Consider the following 24,712-nt stretch of genomic DNA (forward strand, 5'->3'; position numbering starts at 1 on the left):
TGCCTGACCACCCTCTCGGTGAAGAAGTTTTTCCTAATATCCAACCTAAACCTGCCCTGGCGCAGCTTGAGGCTGTTTCCTCTCGTTCTATCACTTGTGACTTGAGAGAAGAGACCGACCCCCACCTCACTACAACCTCCTTTCAGGTAGTTGTAGGGAGAAATAAGGTCTCCCCTCGGTCTCCTCTTCTCCAGACTAAACAACCCCAGTTCCCTCAGCTGCTCCTCATAAGACTTGTGCTCTAGACCCTTCACCAGCTCATAAAGATATTGAACAGGACTGGCCCCAACACTGAGCCCTGGGGAACACCACTTGTGACCAGCCGCCAACTGGATTTGACTCCATTCACCACCACTCTCTGGGCTCGGCCATCCAGCCAGTTTTTTACCGAGTGCAGAGTGCACTTATCCAAGCCATGAGTCAGTTTCTCCAGGAGAATGCTGTGGGAGACAGTGTCAAAGGCCTTACTAAAGTCCAAGTAGAGAACATCCACAGCCTTTCCCTCATCCACTAAGCGGGTCACCTTGTCATAGAAGGAGACCAGGTTAGTGAAGCAGGACCTCCCTTTCATAAACCCATGCTGGCTGGGCCTGATCCCCCGGTTGTCCCGCACATGCCGTATAACGGCACTCAAGATGATCTGCTCCATGACCTTCCTCGGCACCGAGGTCAGGCTGACAGGCCTGTAGTTCCCCAGATCCTCCTTCCAACCCTTCTTGTAGATGGGTGTCGCAAGAAGCCTTCTTACATCTCACACATCTCTTCATGTGTGTGCAGTAACCCTAAAGCTGCAATTGTCATGCAGTTTATGCATTGATAAAAGGCCCAAACCGCAGTGCTTCTTGGCTTTTCATTGTTCTCACCATGTTCTTCTCATGTGTAAATAAGCTTGGTAGAAATCTTTAAAAAATTATTATTCAATTATTATTGATTTATCTGTTATTATTATTATTACTACATTAAATAATTGAAAGTTATTTTTGACCCTTGTCTTAATTTAGTAATTCCCTGTACAGCAGGAAGCCTGCCTGATCTGGAAACCCGTAGCTATTCCATATAGTTACAATTAATACCCTTATTATTTAGCTTTACTATGGAATTGATTAGTATTAAAAATTTACCCATCTAATTTAGAGCTCTTAACTTTGTGAACACTTTGAGATATGTTGAGTGTCTAATTTAGGCTGTATTTTTTTCCGCTTTTATAAAGTATGGTTGTTTTTGTTTTTATCTTCCCCAACATCTCAAGAACAGCAAATATCCTGAATAGATTTCTGCAAAGGGAAAGGCAGAGCCTCATATTGAAATAAATTCTGCTGTCTTCTTGCCTTGTTACGGAAGAATTATTTTGTTAATATATTTTTAAAAATGGGAATAAGACTAGTATGAGTATCTTTCGGTTTTTTTGTATGGAAGAAATGATTTGAAGTACTTCTGAAAACAAATCCTAACTACAGAGATCTTGTAAACAATAGAGTAAATTATCTGATCAGTGATAATTCTTTGACATTCCATTGTTAAAAGTTATTAAATCTGAAAAAGTTTCACTGTTATTTGACCAATAGTCAATAGTTTTATTATTCAAGGTCTGAATTATTTTTTTTTTTTTGATGATGGGAGTTTCCAGCTCTCTTGTTAAATTAAACCTGAAAAACAGCGCTGTAAAACATTATACCTTGTAACCTTGTTTGCAAACAACATTTGTTGCTTCCAAAGAAGATTGTGAATTATGTTCTTTCCATTTTCCTTTACACCAAGATGATTGTAAGATGCCTTTTAATTTAAATTAATCTGAAAACGTGTCTCAGTATTTCAGCAAGAAAAATCCACTAGCACCTAGGTGAATTCTCACATATCTTACTCTGACTTGTTTTAGAACAGGATATAAGTAGTACAGGTTTGACATCTATTTTTCTACATTTAAGCTTGTTTGCTCTCATTATAATTTCAAAACTATATGAGACTTTATGTTGAAACTATTACTGAAATAGTGTTAGGAACTGTATAGCCCATGTGTCTTGATCTCAGTTTTAATAAGACTATGGTAAACATGTGACAAGTGGGAGATCAGCTTACGTTTTTGTTCAGCTGTTCTTGTGTAAATTCAATGGTTGACTTAGCAAAGTGCTCTCTACTTCAGACTGGAATGTGCAGTGATATTCCCCCCCCCCCCCCCCCTCCTGAGGAGTATAGGAGGTATCAAAATCTGTACTTTCAGTTTTCATCTCTTCAAATTTAGCACTCTTAAAATGCATATTTGGAGCCATATGCCTTCTTGAGCCTCTGTAGTTTAAAACTTAGTGTAACAAGCTGGAAGTCTAAAAATGGCAGAAGGCACGAGGGAAAGAAAGAGAGAGCATGTTAGGGACCATCATCTGCATTATTCACATGTCGTATAGTTTCTCACGAGCTAGCCATGAATTAGAGATTACAAATACTTTATTAAGCTTATAAAATGAATGCTGTTCATGGTACATGGTTTTATGAAGTATTTTAATAGTCCTGAAAATATTGACTTTGCCCTCCATGACCCTAGGGCTGACTGCAAATGAAGCAGGCAGAAAATTGCCTTTGTATTAAAAGTAGTAGTGGAGTGTGTGGGAGGTAGAGAAGTGGCTGAGTTTTCCCCTTTGATAAATTATGAGGGTAGTTCTGGTGGGATGGAAGTGAGAGAAAAAAAAGAAGGGGAGCCTGTCTTGAACAGAGAGGACTTGCTAGCATAAGCAGCCCATCCATAAAGGGGTTTGATAGATAGGTTTGGGCAGGCTTTTAGTTTTCTAAGCTAATTTTAAAAGGTTGTATTTACGTGCATTGTACTCTTAAGACTCACAACTAGCTGAAGTCTCAGCCTAGTTTCTCTCTAGAAGATGAATGCTGCTTCGCTGATTCCCTGGTACCTACAGTCAAGAGAGTTAATCTTGAGTATACTTTAAATCTACATTTTCACAGTTTTATGCTTTTTGTAATAATATTTCTAGTTTTGGAATCAATAATTGGATACTGTGCCGTGCTAGAATACATGTTTTCATGTTTACCTTGTCTTTTATTAAGAGGACTTCAGTTAATCTTTTGCAACACACGTTTCAGTGATTAAACTACTGTAATTAAAGCAATATTGCAGGTAAATGCTTTTAGTATCAGGAATGCAAGTTTGGGATTCTCAGAGTGAAAATGCTTTCCTGCCAAAATATGTAAGGATCAGCTGGAGCTTTGGCATTAACCTGTGTTAGGGTATGAAGAGAAGTTGTCTTTGGCAAGAAGCAAGTGGTGAAACCCATGCTGGAAAGCTCAACATTAGTGCAGTAACCAATTATAAAACAAACAAACAAACAGATTTATATGAAAACCAAGGATTTCAGCTTTATGTTGTTGGGCTTATGTTTTAATTACTAACATGAAACACTGGTATGTGAAACAATGAGCTTTTTGCTAGGATTAACTCACAAAACTTTTGTGCTTGTTCTTGTCTTCTCTAACTTGGTGCCTATTAGTCCTTTTTTATTATGATGTAGAAAAAGCGTGGAAAATTGTGCCCAGATTAGTGCTTGCTGTATGCAGTATTAGGTGACTGGCGTATCGTGGGGAGTAGGTGTATTGGGCAGAACTATTGTACTAAAAATACCTGTGGCAAAATAATTTCTCCACTAAAATCTAGGAATTTAGAAATTATTCAGCTTTTTCAGGTGCTGTTTAACTAAATCATTAACTTAATATTTAACAGTGTTTTTGTTTAAATATTGTTTCATTAGAGACCTTTTAAAAGTTAATTTTACACAGAATAATTTATGATATTTATTATGTTGACTAGGAGATTTAAAAGCTCCATGCTATGACTGATGGATCAGAAAAGCTGCTATTTTCTTGGAGTGGGGAACAGGGATTAAAAAAAAAGCTTTCACTAAAGCTTATTTTTCTTAGAAACAAGACCTATAATTTTTATTCCTGAAGTCAGTTGATCTTTTGACAAAGATCAGGTCTTTTGCACAGTAACATGCCTTTTCGTTGAGAACAAGTTCTCCGCTTAAGACGTCTAGACATGCAATTTAAGGAAAGCATGGAAATCTCAAATCAGGAAATAACATGGTGGTTTTTCAATACCTTCAAGTTTTGTTGTTAATTTGCAGAGGTATTTTTTGTGAAGATTGTGCAGATAGTGTTATTTCCAGGAAGATTTGATCTACGCTGTCATTGGAGAGTTTACCCACTCACATGCCCCAAAATAAAGGGAAATCATAAGAGAGATATTTTAATAAATATTGGACAGGAGAGAGACAAAATACATAATGATACATAATGGGAAATAGCTGATAAAATTATTGTAACTTTGCCTTGTGAAATACTAATTTCATGTTTACGGAATAGCCCTGCAATGATCATCTCTTCTCCTACTCCTAGATCAGTTTGAAAAGGACTGTAGTGTTTTTTTTCTTTATTCTTTTAGTCTTTATTCTTTTTTTAATTCTTTAGACAAATTCTTACTTTCCAAGTTGGAGATTAAACTGATTGTTTCAGGTAGACATTTCATTTAAGAAACGTTTCTGCTTTTTTGAGTGCATAATGTCATACTTGATATCTCAGTCCCGTACAACCATTGTAATAAACGCAGGACAATTATTAGAGAAAAACGTTCTTTATTCCAACTTTGGAGACATATTTGATATTTCATACTATTTCCAGGTATTCTACACAGATAATAATATTCATTACTATTATAACTGTCATAAAAATTCTGTAAAATCCTAGATTATTATTCCATTAACCAGACTGCTTTCCACTCACACCAACAAAATTTGTTTATATTTAATTATGTTATGCTAATATTATGTCTTAATCAGAGAGAGATAGAGTCTTTTCCTATCTGCTGAGTCTGGAATACACAGTGTTACTGCAGTTATTCTAAGATGGTGGGGATGTGCACTGCACACCTTGGAAAAAAAAATTCAATGTGGTTTGTTGGGTTTTTTTTTTCATTGTGTTAATGTATGTATCTCTGAAATGATCTTTCATTCAGCATTTGACAGAAATGTTTTCACTGAGTTTTCCATGTTCTTTAGCTTCAGCTTGGCCCTTTCAGCCTGCTGGTCAGATACTGGACACATTTGTTGCCTAAATAAATATGATTTTGCCACTAAAGAGAAAATGGCTAATGAACTAGGCTGAGTACTAGGGACTTCAAAGCAGGGGACTGTTGCAGTGAGAAGGAAGGAAGAAAAAGCTGTTTCTAATCTGAAGGCACATACTGATTGAACCATCAGTATCTTATTCAAGATGAATAAAAGTTACGCAAAGAGTTGACAATTGAAAAGAATGCTTTCAGATGTTGTCTGCTTTAGTCATGGAAGTTTTTCCTAAAGTTTTATACCAAGCTTTTTTTTCCTAAACTTTTTATTACATTTTCAGTTAATGTAGAACTTATGGAGAAATGAATTGCTGGAGAGCAATTTCTTTCTAATGTTTTGAAGAACTCTCTAATAAATGTTCCTTCCTTCTAAATTTCAAGGGCCAAACCTTTCATGGAAATCTCAAATGTGAAAGATAAGCCTAATTTTTTGTTAGTCTTCTGTTGCTGTGGTCAATCACAGGTACTCTGCTGATTTTAAGAAGCACAAGCTGTCTTACAAAGAGACATTCCACATAAAAAGCCTTGCTTGTTTAATTAGGTTATTGAAAGGCTTTGATTAACAGGTTTTTTTATCAAGTGTTGGAGAAGTTCCACAGGTGCTGTAGGGTAATGGTCAGAGAAATATTCTATAGGCTGTAGTTTCCACTTTCCCCCATAGTGTTCAACTTCAGCTCATTAATTCTCAGTGGGCAAGTCAATCATGAATATGTACCTTGCTAACTTGAAGTTCTAGGTAGTCTGTAAGGACTGATTAAGTAAATTTGATGGTACAAAAGTCTAGAAGTTAATCTGTTTGTTTGTTTTGTGGTTTGTTTTGTTTTTTGTTTTTTTGTTTTTTTTTTTTTTACACAAAGAGGTTGAATTTAAAGACTTTTCTAGATGTAAAACATAGAAATGAGGCATGTTTTGTCCTAATAGTTAAATGAGGTATAGTCTTATTATAAATTGTAAAATTCTAGAAACCTTGTTATTAAATTGAAAGCTGGCTGTTGTGCTTTTTGGTTTTCTTTTATTTTGTACTGTTAGATGTTGACTGAAGAGCTTTTATATGAAAATGTAACTGATTTAACTAGCTTCTTACTGTATTTAAACTTAAAGGTAAAATGCTAGATTTTAATCGTGATGTTCATTCAGTTCCCACATTCAGTTGCTGTTGTACAGCTAATTGATTGACCACTTTGTATGTCCATCTCTGAATATTTTCATAAACAGTCAGAGATGAAACATGGTACCTGATACAATATAATTCTTGTAATCGTCCAAAGGTGATTTATCAGTTGAACTGATAGAAGTCCCTATCAGGGGAAAAAAAAAAAACCAAACCAAAACATGAAACTCGTCATCGTATTAGATTTGATTGGGTGCAAACCTCCCTTTGGCGAAAATCCTGTGCCTGTAATGAAGCAGTCTTTAGGAGTGCCTGCAACTCTGACTCTGAGGCTGATTGCTATACATTCTGCATCATCATGTTTTGAGCATAGTTGCAGTATAAGTATAAAGATTATTTAGTATCTTTAATGAGATGCATATAGAAGACACTCAATTTTTTTTTTTTGTGATAAGACAATTCACAGTCTTATCCTAAAAATTTCTATAGAGGTGTGGTTCCAATGTGATTCATGTAGATTCCTTTGTAAGTGATGCTGAAAGTGAGTATGTAAAGACTTGTTGAAACACTTTAAACAAGTAGTGGTTTTTGTTATTTTGTTACTTAAATAACTGGTGCATTGGGTCATCCTGTTCCTAATGTGATACAAAAATGACTAAATCTATTATAAGTTATTTGAGTGCTTTTTACCTAATGTATGCTATTTTAAAAGTACACTTATTTTTATTCGTTTGCCATAGAGGAATTTTAATGTCCAAGAGATGTATGATCTGTTTGTTTTTACTGAATGGTTGCAATATGAGTTAGTTAAAATATTACTTGAATATTACTTAAATAACTCTGTTTTGTTGTAGCCGAAAAAGAAAACTAAGACATTCAATCCTCCAATCCGTAGAAACTGGGAAAGTAATTACTTTGGGATGCCCCTACAGGATCTGGTTACATCTGAGAAACCAATACCTCTGTTCGTTGAAAAATGTGTGCAATTCATTGAAGATACAGGTAAGACAGGAGAATTATTGGAGGAAAGACTTTCCCACTTCGCATAACAAGTAAAGCCTCTCGTTTTCTGTTCTAAAGTACTTTCAGAATTTTATCCTAGAAATAAATAATTATGGGAAAAGCACATTTTAAAAGTAGAATATGTTCTTTACATTGTATGCTTAATATGTGGTGGTCTTTTGTCTTTATTTACACAAATATTTAATTTCTTTTTGACAAACATTTGAAGTTTAACATTTATTTCCTGTAATTTAAAAAACTGATATCACTTTCTAATGCCAAATGACTTTTAACCCAATGGCATTCCAGTCTTATGTGTCTCACTTGCCACTGTGTTTTACTTCATATAAAAAAAAGCTCTGAAATCCACTTTTTCCAGTTGCATAAAACAGGTACGTGATATGGCTTAATGAGTCAACTTGCTTTCTTTATTTTGCTGGTAAACCTAGTTTTGCATTTTAGCTTGTTACAGAGATGGAAATATGTCTTTTCTAAATACTGTGTAAATCTATATGAAAAATGTTAAGCAATTTCTTTAACTTGCAGATTTCCAGTTTCAGGTAAAATATTAACATGTATGTGTTTGCACTAGGGTGGAATTTCACAGTATGGTTTTCATCTCTCTCCTTTCTCCCCGGCTCCCTGGTTGTGCGTTTGTCCCCTCTCTTGCTGCTGTCAGCCTATTTACTGTGTGACCATGAGGCGAGTAGGATGATCTTGGTGATCCAACAGAAGACTACATTTGGGAGTGGGGAGTTGTTCTGAGGTTTGGGAGTGACCTGTGGTTGGGTTTTTTTTCTTTTTTGTTTTTAAAGATGGTGAGCACCAGTTTTCAGTTAGTGTGGAGATCTTGCTTGCTCTGAAGTTGCATAAATGCTATATTGCTGTATTTGAAGCAAATGAGAGTGTGAGACTGACTGGAGCTGAAAAAGCAGGACTGTCTTTTGATGGGTGTCTGCTGTCCGATGTTTTTTAGCGTAAAGTAAAACAGCACCTTTTTTCAACATTTTCTTAGTTCTGTAATACAATTTTGGCTGTAAGGTGACAGAGTTCTAGCATGAGTAAAACTGAAGGTTTTTCTTTCTTAAACTAAAATTCAGTTTTACTGCCATCTGTAAGAGTAGTGTTTCCAGAACTACTACAGGCGGTGAGCCTAATAACTATTTTTGAAGACTTATATACTGCATTATTGCAATCAAAAAAATTATGTGAAACCTCAGGCACTGATCTTTTGGGAGTCAGAGATGTAAGTATAAATCTGTCTTTAACCTTTACTTCCTATTGATTCCTTGCCTAAAGGTAAGAGCTGTATTTTCCTCCCTCTTGCTTTTGCTTTCCCCACTTTGCCAGGAAGAAATGGGGAAGGAGGAAGAAGGGCAAGGAGTAACAGAGTGGTATAGACAATTTAATATCTATTTTGTGATGGCTACTGTATGTAGCACCCACTCCCCCCCCCCCCCCCCCAAAACAAACCATAATAATTTTATGGGTGAGTCACTGTCTGAATTTGTGTTCTTTAAAAATGGCTACATACAGCTACTGTGTATAGCTATATAAAACAGACATTCACCAGTAATGAAGACCAAATGACTTTTTGAATAGTTTGTAGAATCTAGAAGTAGTATCTTAAATTTGAGCATGTTTAACAAATAAGAATACTTTCAAACAACAGAATTATAAATCCAGATCTAAAGAAAATTGTATTTGCTTAAACGTAATGTTATCTGATATCTGTTGACTTTGTGGTAGTAGTATTTCTCCCAAAGGGTTTTCACCAGCTTATGGGGTGAGAGAGAGGACTAAATAGTCTGGAAACATGATTCTTTGTCTTTTTTTCCTCATAGTCATCAAATAATTCAAGCACCCAGAAGATTTAACACTTCTATTCTCCTCTAATGACCTGTCTTTGAAGGATCAGATGTTTAGTTAAGCCGCTCATGTGTTCAAAATGTGAGGGGGTCCTCAGAAGTGGTGACTCAGGATGTACTGCTTTTTCTTTAGCTGGTTCAGTATATGTTAGTTCAACCTGGGATGCTGCTGTGCAGCTACTTAAAGCTGGAGAATTTTAATTCTAGCCATATGTGTAAGCTGGACGAACATTGTGCCACCTGCATGCTTTGTTTGTGGCTGTGAAGACAGTAGTTGTCCTGCTGTTTCTATTAAGCACTTGGTGAAGACAGAACAAAACCTCTACTTTTGATCTGTATTGCAATTTTTTTCTCCTACTCTGGATTCTGTTTAAGTAGCTTTGGTTGTTCTTTTCAACTTACATATTTGGCTATGAGAGTTTTATTTTTGGTGTGTGTTATTTTTATATTGGGTTAATAATCTGTAGGTATTTGATGAGTTTCAAGCAGTGTTCTGATAGAATGTATTTGTTGCCTTTGAGAGAGGAGGATGTTCGCTTGCATTGCCTTCAAATCACATCACTGACTTTGCGACTGTCTGAGAGAAAATTCCACAAATACAATTTTGGAGATGATCAGTCTGCAGAAGGCAAGTCAGGATCTATTGGCTTCAGGCCGGAGTCCAGAATGGTACCATTCCCATTTGATAAAGCTATTGTATCACCTGCTTGGCCCTGGGGAGTCATCCAATACTTCAGCTGTCTCTTAGCAACTCAGCCTGCTATCAGTACTAACTGAACTCAATACCAGTATTCACAATCATTGTCTTTTTAATCAAGAAATGCAGACTTCTCCAACTCTTCTTGAATGAGGGTAATCAGTATATTTCTCTTACAGAGGACATATTTGTTTAGCTTTTCCTTTTAAGGTACTTCATGGAGTTCAGCTCCTTCCCTTTGTATTACCACATGTAATTTGCATTGTGGCTGAATTGCAGGTTTTTTTGCGAAGATACGATTAATCTCAAATTGGAGAGCTAATCTTAATTTTTAATGTTCCCTATCTCTGCCTCATGAAATTATATAAGATGGTGCTTTGTACCCACTCATTTAGATTGTGACTGAGGCTGGAAAGTATGCAGTGTGAAAAACAGTTTTCTCTGATTTGTTTTGGATGCTTAGATGAGAAGATAATATCAGAAAGTGTCTTCGAAGATTCTTGCTCCACCATAAACCTTAAAGAATTGAGCACATGCAGAAAATACCGTCAGGTTTTTGTTTTACCGTACTGTTCTGGAATATCCTCACAAAAAAAAAAAAAAGTGTGCATCAGTAGAAGAGGGACAATTTGGAAAAACTAAAGTAAATCCAGGAGATGAAGATTTCTAGCCTTTTATAAATCAACAGATTTTTCTTTTGAAGGAGCAATATGGATCCTGTCAGGGTAAAGGGAGATCTGGTAGAGATAAGGGTTCCTAAGGCAGGGCCTACAGATGTAGGTATTTTCTTGTGTGTTCCTGTTTAGTTTGATATTGTTCAGCAAGAAGTTGTATTCTGAACTTGTTTAGCTTTATGGAGTCAACTAATTTCTGGTTTTGAAAGATAATCTAGGGCTTGAATCCCTTTGGAATCTTTTTGATAGTATTGGAAGTAGAAACTGAGGAAGCAAAGTAGTTAATACTTGAGCAAATCTAAACCTAATAAGCATTAAGTATGTATCAGAACCTCCATTTCAGCAGCAGTGTGTACTGTTGCTGATACTAATAGTACAAAGCAGTAATAGCACATAATACTTTGTCTTGTTGGGACATATTGATTCAAAAAAAATTTGTACAATACCGTGTAAGATTATCTTAAATTTAATAACACTGCCACTTCTGGATAAGGAATGAGGAAAGCTTGGCTTAATATCGTAAACAAACTTTGCTTGTGTATTCACACATTGTCCATGATTATAGGAAAATCTTTTCTCTATCCAAGCCTTTCATTTTTTAATTCATTGTAATTATAGCAGGATGAGTAGTCTTTTGGTTGGTTGTCAGAGCTCTTTCTTGTTGGTTCACTGAATAAGATGATCAAAAGAATTTTTATCTCTCAGGTAAGTAGCTTGATAATGGTGAATTATCAAGTTTTCCACTGAACGTCTTGGTATAAATGTATAATGTTTTCAGGAAAACTTACTTTCTGGTGAAGATATTGTGATCATGTCTTTAACTTTTTACAGACTATATAAACACTTTTCCATCATTAGCGACATAGTATAATGTATAAGCTGCTGATGTTTGTATGCTTTTACCTCTGTCACATTCTTTGCAAATCGGTATGTAACTTGCTCTTGAGGGCAGCTACTTAAATTGACTTTTTGACATTGGTAGTTATTTTCAGTTATGAGCTTCCAAAAGATTTTCATGATACAGTTGTTCTGGTGTATTTTGTTGCTTTCTCTTGATGGACTGAATAGAAGGTCATTTTGTTACATCACTTGAAATGAACTTTTTAAGTGTATTGGTTTTCTGCAAACTAGATTTATGGAAATGTATTTAGCAGGGAAGCTAGAGTTCAGTTTTGGTTTTTAAGAAAATTGTAGTGGCTGTTTTTGTATGGAAGTAATGGTGCTACGATAAGACGTGCTAGAAATAAAATGAACTGCTAATTTAAAAAAAAATTCTAGCCAATGTAGACCATTAGTTTTTTTTTAATGCAACTCATTTTTTCTAAATGTAGGCAGCAGAATTGAGACAATTTTTGAAGCTAAACTGTTTGTTAACTGTATTAATAGCATGAATTCTGTGTTTCTCTAAGAATTATCATGTAGAGAGTAAGGAGGATATTCTGATACTCTGATAGTTTTGTTTGAGAGAGAGGAACACAGATTTTTGAAGGCTAATTTCATGTATAACTTCAACAAAATGTTGGTATGATTTGAATTTTATATTGCGGTACCATGTAAAAATATCTAATGAATGTCTTAATTTTTTAAAGTGTAAAAAGTTTACATGTTTATGGCAGATTTGTAGCTCGAGTGTTTTGTTAGTAACATTTTTATGTTGTTTTACATGCCACCAATTTAATTTCAAGTACCGTTTGTGTGTTATTCAACACGGGCTGTTGTTGGATATTTTTAACTGTCCTAAATTTATAATAATTTGGGCAAAAATTACTCATGCTAACTGATAGTATTAACATATGAGGGTTTTTTTAATATTTCAGTATTCTTTTAATCGGTGTTCTGGATTTACTTTTTGTATGCATCAATGAAAACTTTGGTATAAATTAAATTTCATTCTATTTACCAAGTTAGTATTATAAATAGTAGCACAGTTTTGCCATTTAATGAATTTAGCTCTTGACTATATTCAACTCTAATAATAACAGCAGTATTTTAATATGTTTTTTTCTTTGCGTTTTCAAATATTTTTTTAAAAAATCATTGTAGAATATTGATATCCATGCACTTCATTGACAAGATTAGAAATTAGATTCCGTACTTCATAGAAAACAGGTAGCATTAATATAGTGTTAATTCTACATGAAACAATTGAGGGAAGAAAAGCTTATTAGAATAATGTATTTTAATAATTTAGTTACTCAATTTATGTGAGACAAGGAATGGAATAAAGAAGGAAGAATGAATTTGACAGAGCCACATCTTATTGAATATCTCACGTGGTCTCTGTGGAGAGCTATAGGTGAAATTAAAAATTGTGCACTCGCTATATGTACAATAATTACTGCTTTTGATATTTATACCTTTTTGTAATGCTGTTAAATTTGCAATTTCGGAGGTAATTGGAGTAAAAGAATATTGCCTTCTGTGAATATCCCTCTCACCTGAGTTATACGCAGGTCTCTTACACTGAATCTGCCATGGGGCCAGATTTTGACATTGAAAGTATAGCTAATGCAAAGTTTGTCTCCAGACAAGGAGGATTGGGTAGAAATAGGCAAAGAAAATGAGTCAGCAGCACCTCTTGAGGTAAAAAGGCTGGTAAATCATTGAAATATATTCATAGTGGCTGCAAAATCCAGAAATTCAAGATGGATTATCTGCCCTTTTATTCAAAGGGCTTGGGAGCGCTAGAGGCTTTTAGGAGTCTCTTCTGTTGGACAGAGAGAACAGAACGGGACAAGAGTGGCCATCCCCTTCGGCCTGGTGTATGACACCCAGCGTTCTTAGGGTAGTTTCATAAGAAACAGTGTAACAGCCAGTAAGATCCTCTCCTGCTGTGTGCTTCTGCCACTTTTCATTTTGGGTGCTTGTCAGATGTCTCTGAATCAGTGGAGTTCACCATCTTGGAAAGCTACATCAGCAAAAAATGGGCAAGGTCCTGCTGTTTAGTGTTAAGTTAAGGGTCAAATATGTGTCAAAACAGGTGCAAGGCAGGGAGCAGGACTATGCAGGTAGGAGCAAGGGAAGGACAGAAACAGTGATTGATGAGGTAGGGAGTTAGACCATCTTTTTCAGTCATAATGATCAGTTAAGTTGACTCAACTGCCCATGAAACTGTATGTTTAGCAAAAAAATGCATAGGCCATGATCCTGTTACTCTTGATTCTGGATAGATACAGTAACAATAGAGTTGAATAGACCTACAATACATTTTGTACCCTCATCAAGTTTGTGAGCGATCCTAGAGTGCGTGGAGTGGTTAATATATTCAAGGCCAGGGCTTCTTTTCAGGGGAACGTAGATGAGCTGGAAGGATGAGACAACAGGAACCTGATAGAATTCAGCGAGGACAAATGCCAAGTCTTGCAACTAGAATTGCAAGGACTAAGCCCCTGCAGTGGTACACGTTGAGGACTTGACTGGCTGGACAGCAATGCTGAAAAGGATCTGGGGGTCATGGTGGAGAATAGGCTAAGTGTGAGTCAGTAGTGCATCCTGCTGACCATGCCTTCTGTATTGGACTGTCCCAACAGAAGGGTAGGCACTACAGCAACACAAGTGGTTATTCGTTTTTACTCTGCACTTGTTAGACCTCATCTGAAATACTACAAGAAGGGTGTTCACAAACTTGATTGAGTCTAGCAGAAGAGGGTCAGGGGCTGGAGGTCCTGACCTGTGGATTTGTTCAGCTTGGAGAGGGAAAGGCTGAGGAGATGCCCGAAAGTGGCTTCCCATGCCTATGAGGAGGTTATTGAGAAGGTGCAGCCAGGCTAAAGTACTGAAGTACACGGCAGGAGGGTTAGAGACTGATCATTAAAATGTGAGGTTCTAACTAGAAAGAAAGGAAAAGCTCTTGCTCTGAGGATTATTTAAGCACTGGTTCAGGTTGCCCAAAGAGATTGTGGGCTTTCTGTCCTCAGAAGATTTTGATAAGCAACCCAATCTGAATTCAGTGTTGACCCGTGTTTGAGCAGGAGGTTGGACTAGATGACGTTCTGAGGATCCTTTCTATGATCACTTCAAAATTGGCTTAGAATAGGTTTTGGTATTTAGGAAACTGCATTAGTTTGTGTTTTGCAGCTTTGCAATTAATCAACAGGGAGGAAACCCTGTCCACACTCAAGAGGAGGGGAAAACAGGCGTCAGTTGTTTCTCCTAATGGAAGACTGACTACCAGACGGATGGAGGAGGAGCACATGCGTTAATTTATTAGTGTGTGAGAATCACTGAAAACTGTAAACAAATATGTTTTGAAATATTCATAAACACATGTTGTGCACTTGAGCTGTATTGCTAATTAAGGTCTCTCTTCAAAGATACCTCATCATGGGAATTATGTAACAGGTTCCTAAACAATGCAGATAGGACCAAGTGGTCAATATCTTTTGCAGACTACTTATGGGACTTATGCTGCTCCTCTTATTCCTCTAGTTTTCTCCAGGCCCAAAGTGACCAAACAGCTAATATGCGTGGAAAATTAGAGTACTTTCAGATGTCACCCATTTTTAATGAAGTAAAGAATGCACCTACATTTTCTTAGGCATGTTTGTCATGTTATATTAATTGAAGTCTTTTATTCTTTTTTTGAAATGAATACGCCACGAAATATGTGATTGAGTGACACTTCATAAAATGATTGAGAGCTTGTTTAATAATTGGTTAATGTAAATTATAGAAATGTTAATTCAGCATTGGATGAGAGTTTCCTATTTTTTGAGTCTTTCTAAAAGTACTGCTTATTTTGTAACACTGCTTACTTGAACATTTCAATATTCTATAAATTATTTTATTACAAGAAGCAGTAAGACACTTATTTTTGGTTCCGGTTTTCAGTGTGTGAATTGAATGTCATGGATATTTAAATGCCAGTGTTGATATGCACAGATAAGAATACATTAAATGTAGACATTTAAATGTATTTTATGTAGTAAATTTAGTGCTAGACTCTTTTTACGTGAAAAGAGTTTGGATTCTTTGCTCTGTAGTTACGTATATTCTAGGTATACGTAGAAAGTACCATTCTGGATTAGTAAGGTGGCGGTTCTTTTAGTCTTGTGTAGTCTGGGTAGCATAGGGGTTGAGAAGAGGTACATCAGGTCAATCTGTGGAATAAAATTATAGAATGATACAGATCACAAAATTTACAAAGGTAAGTGTGGGAATGATAGTCTTGGCTATTGTAGTGGAGAATGATTCCTGAAAATTTCAACTGGTCACTGTAGGGGAAGGAGTTAGACTGGGGAGAGACAGACTTGCTGTGGTTAGGTGGCATTCATTCAGAAATGTAGAGAGAACAGTGATAGTGGAACCTGGCTATGGATGTCAAGTTGGCAGATACTGTGTGACTTTTCAGCAGGCTAAATATTAGTATAGCTGTTGTCACTCAGGAAAAGGTTTTAAAATCATCATAGACAGCTGTCTGAAAACTTCGACTCTCAGTGCTTGCTATCAAGCAAGCAAAAAGAATTAAAAGAATTAGGAGAGAGTGTGATATGGGGAAAAATCATGCTGTTATGCAATTCCATGGTATGCATACAGTTTGAATACTGGTTACAATTCGGGTCAGTCTGTCTTAGATTAGAAAAGAATTGGAAAAGGTGCTGCGTATGACTATAATAGTAACTCTTGGATAAAGAGGGACTGAATTGATTAGCTTAGAAAATTTCTGAGGAAGGGAAATGATATAAATTTTAAAAAAACTGGTGCTGGGAAGAGTAGAGAAATTACTGCTTCTTGTTAACCAAGAAAAAAAGATTTAAGGAAAACTTCAGGTACTGATCATAAACGCTGTGTGCTTTCATGATGTACATTCCTGAACTACAAAACTGCATTTGCTGTGGGTTGTTGTAAAGACCACAAATAAATGGCTTAAAGGGGTTTGGACAAATTAGTGAAGGATAAATCCCCAAGTGGCCATTACAACACCTTATGCAAAAGCCAGTGTAAGCCACCATCTTCAGGAAGCTGGGAGGATATACCACAGAAAAATTGCTGTGAGTTTTGTTTGTTTGTTTGTTTGTTTGTTTGTTTGTTTTTTCCTACTCTTCCTACCTTCCTCCTCAAGCATATGCTACTTACTGGTGTGGAAACTGGATATTGTACCAGGTAGACTTTGGTCTGCCCTTGTGCTGAAGTTATTGTGTTCTATGGAGGAACCAAGACTTGTGAAATATGTTGGTACCTAAGAATGGAAGTGTCCTACAAACTAAATATGCATATAGGTGCAGATCCACCTTGCTCATTTTCTTTGAAATGCTTTGAACTCCGTGTGAAGTTCCAGTTAGATGGGATGGAACCCTGATTACAACTGGCAGCACAAAAGAAGGTGCAAGAAGAGAATTTATTAGGCACTAGGAGGTACTTTGAGAAAGGAGTAGTCTAGACAAAGGAGATGAGCTCTGTCTTGAAGTAAATGTAGGCTGTTGTGACCTTAAATAAGGAGGATGTAATTCTCTAAGCCTAAAGGTGTAGTAAAGCTAGCAGGATAGAGAAGCAAATAAATCAGATGATTCTGATATGTAATATTACAACAGCCGTTGTGTCCAGTAAGGATATCTTGAAAATTACAGCTGGACCAGAAGGGAAGCAGGGTAAGAACATAGCTGAGAACTCTGGAAAAAATCAATGGGCTTGCAGATGAAAGAACTGAATTTTTAAAAAGCCGTCAAGAAAAAATACATGTTGTATGCTTGCTGTCTCTCTCTCAATATGGATATACATTATAGATACGCAAGAAGTTTAAAAGCTAAAACTAGTGAACTGGAGTGTCTTGTACTTGGTGAAGATCTTGATATAACAAGCATTGCAGAGACCTGGTTGAATAATAAAAAACAACAGAGAGAACTGAAGTATTACTTAAAAATTATACTTTCAGACTTCTAGTGGTGTGTATGCACACAAACAGATTAAACTTGTCTCCCTGTGTGCCTTAGAGAAACAGTATAATGATAGTTAACCACCCATTTCATGAGGTGTTACTTTCTATAATACACAAGCAAGAAAAAATAGTTTTGTTTCAGTAATTTAAAAGACAAATTTAGTTAGCTTAATCCAGAATTGCAGCACTTCGTTATTTTTGGAAGATGCCTAAATTCAGTAGGTATCTCCTTGTTTAACCTGAAAATTTCCTGAAGTACTGTTAAGTTGTGTTTCTATGTTTCTCAGAGCTGTAATGGTCTGAGCAAAGAGGTGTCTACTACATGGTGAAATAGGGAGGAGGATAAAAAGGTGCAGATATTGCAATAGAACATCTCTGTCTCCAGAGCAGCCTGGTTCAAGTATTCAAGGTTTAAACACTCCTACGAAAGAGTGACTGGATCAGACTTCTCAGAAAATGCTATTGCAGCACATTCAATTCCTTTTGTGCAGAAAGAAATTGAATAGCAGTCGGATAAAACACAGAATACCCTGGGGGGCTGTAGGGTCTCCAACTGAGAGACTCCCATTCTAAACAAAGAGAATCAGATCCTAGCTTGTTCTTATCTACCAGTGATTTTTTGTATTTCTTTGTTTACAACTTCTGGAAGAGGAATGCGGAGTGTTTCTGTCTGTGATAGCACATAGCACATTCGGGGCATTCTTTTGAAGACAGGCTTGAAACCCCTTCCAGCTGTGGAAGCCATTGAATCACTGAAACCACTTTTTGCCCTGTGCCACCAAATTATACCTCCTGGTGCTTTTTGAGGATGTCACTGAATGAAGCTCAGTTTTTTTGAAGGGACTGTTTAGGTATATATTTACAAGAGAAAACTCTTGGCTATGGATTTGGAAAGCTAAACGCTAGGTATAAAAGTTTATTGAAGAAAAGCTTACTAAAATAGCCTTGATGCAGCCAGTAAAGACACATGTGAATTGTCGAGGCATTAAGAAGGAAAAATTGAGTTAAAAGAGTTGATATCAAATTAATTGGTATAAATTTCCCAGCAGGGTGAAGCAGTTAAGTACTTTCTGTACTTTGAGCATTGTTACAGGATTCCTAGTGTTTCTTGGTAACTTAAAAGGCGCACTTGGTGACTGTGGTGTGACAGAGGAGTTATGTATTGATCTGCTAATCTAAAATGCTTTCAGTTACTGGGCTGTGATGGTAAAAAGCCAAGAGATTTCATAAAGCTCTAAAACTTGTGAATTTTTAAATAGAACCATGTACTATTATGGAGATATAATATAGATGATTTTGCACCCATAAAGGTAACTTGGAGAATTATGGAACTATAAACTGTTTGTATTCCTTAATGGTTCTAAATTAACAAAGAAAAAGCTCTTGGGTAATGGTGTGATAAGCAGCATGGACGCTTTCATTCAGTGAGTAGCTGTGGGCAAAAAAGATAGCAATGTGATAGGAAGCATAATCACTGGAGTGGCCTGAGCAAGCGTGTGTGTGCGCATAATAAAGGTGTATTTTTTTAATGCTGTTTACCTAGAATGGCTGCTGTAATTATGACTCCATAACGCATAGTACAACAAAGTAGTAATGAGAAGCCTGGAAAACCTTTGCTTCTTAACACCCTTCTCCCTCTCCTCTCTTCCCCTGCCCCTTAAAGAAAGACTTGTAAACGACGTGATAATCTACCTTAGAAAAGAAGTGAGGAGAAATGGAAGTTTATAAAATATAAATGGTGAAAGGGAAGGTATGTTAGAAGATTAAGTCCTTGTCTCATACAGGAGTGTATTACACCATGAAATTAAAAAATCAGGAATCAATTACAAATGCTTGATTTTTCTGCAGAGTATTTTATTAGTGTGTTATTGCTTGCCGTAGTAAGTTGTTAAGCCCAAATTGTGAAGACAGTTTTTAAAAACGTAAATTCTGAGGGTGCCAAACCCCAGAATTGATATTTTTGATGATTAAAGAAAAGATGCAAATAACAGTCTTGTAGAGATCAGGAAGAGAATAATTTTGGGTAAATTATTCCACAGATGCCTGCAGTCAGGTTCTTGTTATCCTGCAATGTGGTTTCCTCTGACTCATATTAAATGGAATAGTGGACTCAGTAGACAACTGGTATTTTGTGTTTCAGTAGTCCTATATGACTATAATGGTTAACATGTTACTTTTTAGGCACTTAAGATTTCTGTTCCTACTTTTGCTTTCTGAATTAGTAATTATGACTGGCTCTGTTTTGCTGTATAGTATATATACTTGTTTTGAATATTTTTTTTTTCCCTCCCCTTCTAAGGATTGTGTACTGAAGGCCTGTACCGTGTTAGTGGGAATAAAACAGATCAAGACAACATTCAGAAACAATTTGATCAAGGTAATGACAGATTTTATTATTTAAAGCCAAAATAGAACTTGAATTCTTCATGGATTTATCACAGTGCAATATAAAGGGTTGCATTTTCAAACTGACTTCCATAGCACTGAGTACTTAATGCTGTGGTAGGTTGTATTGGTATAGTCCAGATTATTACCAATGAAGCTGTGTGTAAACCAAACGTGGGATAGAATCTTGTTACAGCTGGTTTTAAGTGCTGTTAAAATAATTTCTAGTTGTTATTCTAGTGTTTAAAGGAATTTAAATGCAGTTCTAGCTGCTCCTTATGTTAATAGTTCGTCAATCGTAGGCATTAAGGCATTCACTTCCCCTGCTTATCCCTTGAAAATGTAGTACTTCTTGATACTTATTTTGCTGAAAGCTCTCTTGACTAATATGGAATAACAATTAAATCTTGTTAATAAATTTCTAACACAACCTTTCTCATGCTAGAGTGTACTGGAATATGATTGGTAGATTATGCTTTTCACTTTGATGTGTTAAAAGAGAGGGTCAGCATTATTTTTTCCCTTCTGTTTTCTCATTTAATTTATGATCTCAGTTGGTATTTCAAAATGAAAACACATCTTAAAAGTTCTTGGATATTAATCACGAAGCTGAGCCTGTGAAAAAAAAAAAAAATTCTTCCTAGGTGATAAGGAAAATAAATGTACTAGTGTTTTTTATGCCTCACTGTGCTGTTTCAGATAATCTGAGTATAATACTAGATTTGTCCTGTGTGGTCACTGGTATGTTTTGTTGTCCTTTTTTAAAAGGCTTCATGTGGTCACAGGAACGGAGTCACATGAATTCTGCAAATCAATGTACTAGTGTTTTAAAAAATTTTGGGAAATAGAACTTAAAACTTACTGTTGGACAAAATTGATTAATCAGAAGCCAATCAATGGCAAACAGAAAAGCATTTAAGTCTGCATGGAGAGAATTAGACAACTTTATTTTTCTGATCTTCTACTGTTTTCTTATACAAATCTTTGGCAATGCTTTCATTTTCAGTGTTGTGAATAAATTCTTGTTTTCATAAAATACTATCAGGAACGATAGCTGTAGATTTTACTTACACTGCTGTTTAATTTTGTTTTACAGATCATAATATCAGTCTAGAGTCTATGGGAGTAACAGTAAATGCAGTGGCTGGGGCTCTCAAAGCTTTTTTTGCAGATCTGCCAGATCCATTAATTCCTTACTCTTTGCATCAAGAGTTGCTAGAAACATCAAGTAAGTAATAAACAATCTTGTCTTCGTCTAATTATGTTATATTGATTGCCCTTATTGCAATTTTTACTCCATTGTAAGTTGAAAGGAGTAGCTGCACTGAAGTATTTTTTCAATTGCTTAGACATGTACTTTTTTATATTCTTTAAAATTAGCAGAACTATATGATGAAGTAAATGTAATATGTTATTTTTTCTAAATAAGTTGTGTCTTATTATTTCCCCTTTTCCTAGAAAATTTAATTGGACAAATCTACTTTTTTTCTGTTCTGTATTAGTGTTGCATACGATGAAAGCTCTTGGAACTGTATTGCAGTTGTTAACAGGGGAGAAACCCCTTGAATTCATAGAGTCTTACATTCAGAGTAGGCTTTAGAAATCAGACACACCTATGGAATATTATGGTAATTCTCTTTTAGATGTTTTTCAAGTTCTTTTTGAAATCCTTGTAAGATGAAATGCTTAATTTTGGTTGCCTTACATTTTCAGACACTTCCAAGTGAAATGACTAAATTGTTCCCTTTTTTTAAAGAGTATCTCTCTTGTATTGGCAGCAAACTGTTTCAGAAAAAGACTGCTGTGCATTTTTGCAGGATACAACTGTGACATACAGTATTCTTAATGCTTTTTTGTTCAAAACATGAAAATACTAGTATAAACCTAAGGCTTGCGCCTGGACTTGATTAATACATAGTCCATTAGAAATTTTGTATTTTTGGACGATATCTGTAGATACCTATTTGTGGTATTTCTGCTGTACTTTTCAGGCTTGTTTAATGTAATTAGTTAGTTTTTTTTTTTTTCTTGAAAGTATGTCAGTTAAATTTCAGTCAAAACATGCAATAGCTTAGAATATAAGTGGACTTACAGTTGTAAAACGCCGTTAATACTGCTTTATATTTCTATTTGGGGTATATTGGAGCATATTTAACATTATTTCTACGGTACTAGGGTACATCAAATTTCTTTGTAGCAATGCAGTCAAGTAATAGAGGTGAGCTTGTATTCCTTTTTATGATATGAATCATCATGGAATAGAAGTGTATTCTGCAGAATGTATGGTTCTACAGTACTTTAGTGGTACTTTCCACAAGTGCTTTGGCAGCAACATTAACTGTTTTTTTTTAAAAAAATTGTTATTTTATTCCATAGTCCTTTCTTACATGTTGCTTATTTCCTCTTTGAAACATAAATAATGTCCCTTGGGCCTGTGAAAATCCCTGTTCTCCTTTAAATAGTATATTTAAAATAGCTGCACCAGCCTCATTCATAATTTTTTAAATAATTTGAATAACTGATAAGCTCTAAGATATTCTAAGTTCATGTGAATGTCTTCCTTCCCCCAAATCTTTATAAAACTTCAGTGCAAATAAACCTTATAGATATATCTGTTGTAACATTTTGCAAGCAAAGGAAAAATCTAATGAGAAATGACTCTGTCACGTTGTTAGTTATCATTCTACAAGCCAACAATGAGCTAATCATGTGATTCTTTGCTGTTAAACACGGATAATTCTGCTTTAATACAGAAAAATATTTTTGTGTTTAGATAGTTACCTCTGTAATAAAAAAGTTATTCTATGCAATAGTATATGCAGATAGGAATTTTATCAAATATTTTCTCATGTGATATTTCTCTATGGGTATCTCATCTGTACCTTTATACTAGGAAAAAGACTTAGCAACACTTCATTCAGTATGTCTTTCTAGATATGTCACAAATGTCACTTATTTCTATAGAAATCCTGGATAAGACAGAACGGCTACACGAGTTAAAAGAAATTGTGAAGAAATTCCACCCAGTGAACTATGATGTCTTCAAATATGTAATAACGCATCTAAACAGGTTTAGTATTTTTCCACTAAAATTTTGTTTGTTGTAACAATTGCAAAAAGGATTGTGCTAGTAACAATGAATTGACTACTAGAATTGAAAATTTCATGCTGCATTGCTCATCTGCTAGTATAAATGTGGAAAATGAAACTAGGAGTTAGAGCTTGATTAGAAAAGGTTCATATATTCTGTTCTCAGATTTTATTGACGTATAAATGTCTGGCATCATCGCTACTGTAAAGTTATAAGAGTGATTGGTGTACATAACAGAAAAGCTTGAAAGGATAACTATGTGCCAGTTACAGATCTTTTTTTTTTTTTCTCTCTTTTTTTTCCGCCCCCCCCCCCCCCCCCCCCGGAAGTAGCTATTAAAAATATAGGTGAATATAGGTTTTAAGGGACCTGAAAGGCATTTGGCCTAAACCCACCCATACCCACACCCCTCCCTGCACCTCTTAAAGCAGGGCTAACTTCAATCAGAATCTGAAATGTAGCACTCAAACCCCCTGCTGAATAAGTAAAATGTAGAACAAAGCTATAAGTAACAGTAAATTCATTACATTTGCTTCCTAAATCTTGCCTCTTGCATGGAAATTTAATGGCTTTCTCTTTAAAAATTATTTCCCGGTTTACTAAAATAATCTGATATTAGTAGATGTATACTGCCTCATAATCTGATGCTTTATGTGCACAAGTGTACAGTATTCAGCCATAAAAAACAGGAAGAAAAATACCAGTTTACTCATGTTTCTTTTTCAGCTAAAATGGGATTATTCTCTGAAATCCACTGAATCAGATTAACTACATTATTTAAAAATAGAATAAACATTGCCGAAGTCAAAATAACCTTTTTTTTTTTTTAACAAGAAACTTTGTTATCCAGTAATCTGTCACTTAAAGATTAGCTTGGGATCTTTTTTCTGCATTTTTAGACAGAATCACAGAATTGTTGAGGTTGTAAGGGACCTTTGGAGATTTAGTCCAACACCATTGCTTCGGCAGAGTCAACTAGAACAGATTGCCCAGGACTGTGTCCAGTTGGGTTTTCAGTATCTCTAAGGAGGGAGACTCCACAATCACCTTGGGCAACCTGTGCTAGTGCTCAGTCACCTCACAGTAAAAAAATGTTTTCTTACACTCAGACAGAATTTCCTCTGTTTGTGTGCACCTGTTGCTTTTTGTCCTGTCACTGGACACCACTCAGAAGAGTCTCAGTCCATCTTCTTTACACCCTCCTATTGGATATTTACAACCAATGATAAGACTTCCCCTGAGCTTTTTCCAGGCTAAGCAGTCCCAACTTTCTCAGCCTTTCCTCATTTGAGAGATCTTCGATCTCTTAATGATCTTTGTGTCCCTTCACTGGGCTTGCTCCAGTATGTCCCTGTGTCTGTTGTGCTGGAGAGCCCAGAGCTGCACCCCATACTCCAGACGGGGCCTTTGCAGTGCTGAGTAGAGGGGCAAGATCACCTCCCTAGACCTGCAGACAGCGCTCCTAACGCAACCGAGGGTGCTGTTGGCCACCTTTGCCACAGGGGCACGTGGCTGGCTCATGTTCAGTTTGTTGTCCACCAGGACTTTCAGGTCCATCTCTGCAACAGTGCTTTCCAGCCAGACAATTTTGTATATATACACCAATAAGCTTTTCATGACATTTAAGTTGTTAAATTGTGCTGGACTAGTGTACGTGTTTGTGTTTTTGCACGTATTTGTAACGATCTAACTGGGCGTGTAATATGGGAGCATAAGTGAGACCTTTTAACTGCCCTATTTAGTCAACTTCCCAATTTAGTCGGTTTGGAAGGAGTCTTCTCTTTAACTGCATGTATGAGAAACTTTAGAATGTAGGCACCTACTTTTACACTTCTTCACAAATACGACTTGCTAAAGCTTTATAGTTATCCATTTTCCTTTGCAGGGAAGT

At 35.9% G+C, this 24,712-nt stretch overlaps 1 protein-coding gene across 2 annotated transcripts in view; it reads left to right on the top strand.

Annotated features, from left to right (window-relative positions):
• ARHGAP5 (Rho GTPase activating protein 5) overlaps positions 1-24,712 on the top strand; it is a 52,624-nt gene that overhangs the window by 21,766 nt on the left and 6,146 nt on the right. For both annotated transcript variants that reach the window (XM_087747147.1, XM_087747146.1), the window contains 4 exons: positions 7,085-7,232; positions 19,645-19,722; positions 20,827-20,958; positions 22,695-22,800. In XM_087747147.1, the coding sequence (XP_087603273.1) occupies positions 7,085-7,232; positions 19,645-19,722; positions 20,827-20,958; positions 22,695-22,800 (464 nt within the window). The remainder of the gene's footprint in view (positions 1-7,084; positions 7,233-19,644; positions 19,723-20,826; positions 20,959-22,694; positions 22,801-24,712) is intronic.

The sequence above is a fragment of the Nipponia nippon genome, unplaced genomic scaffold, assembly GCF_047370975.1.
Source record: "Nipponia nippon isolate SJK-2023a ecotype South Korea unplaced genomic scaffold, ASM4737097v1 scaffold_11, whole genome shotgun sequence".
Classification (NCBI taxonomy): domain Eukaryota; kingdom Metazoa; phylum Chordata; class Aves; order Pelecaniformes; family Threskiornithidae; genus Nipponia; species Nipponia nippon.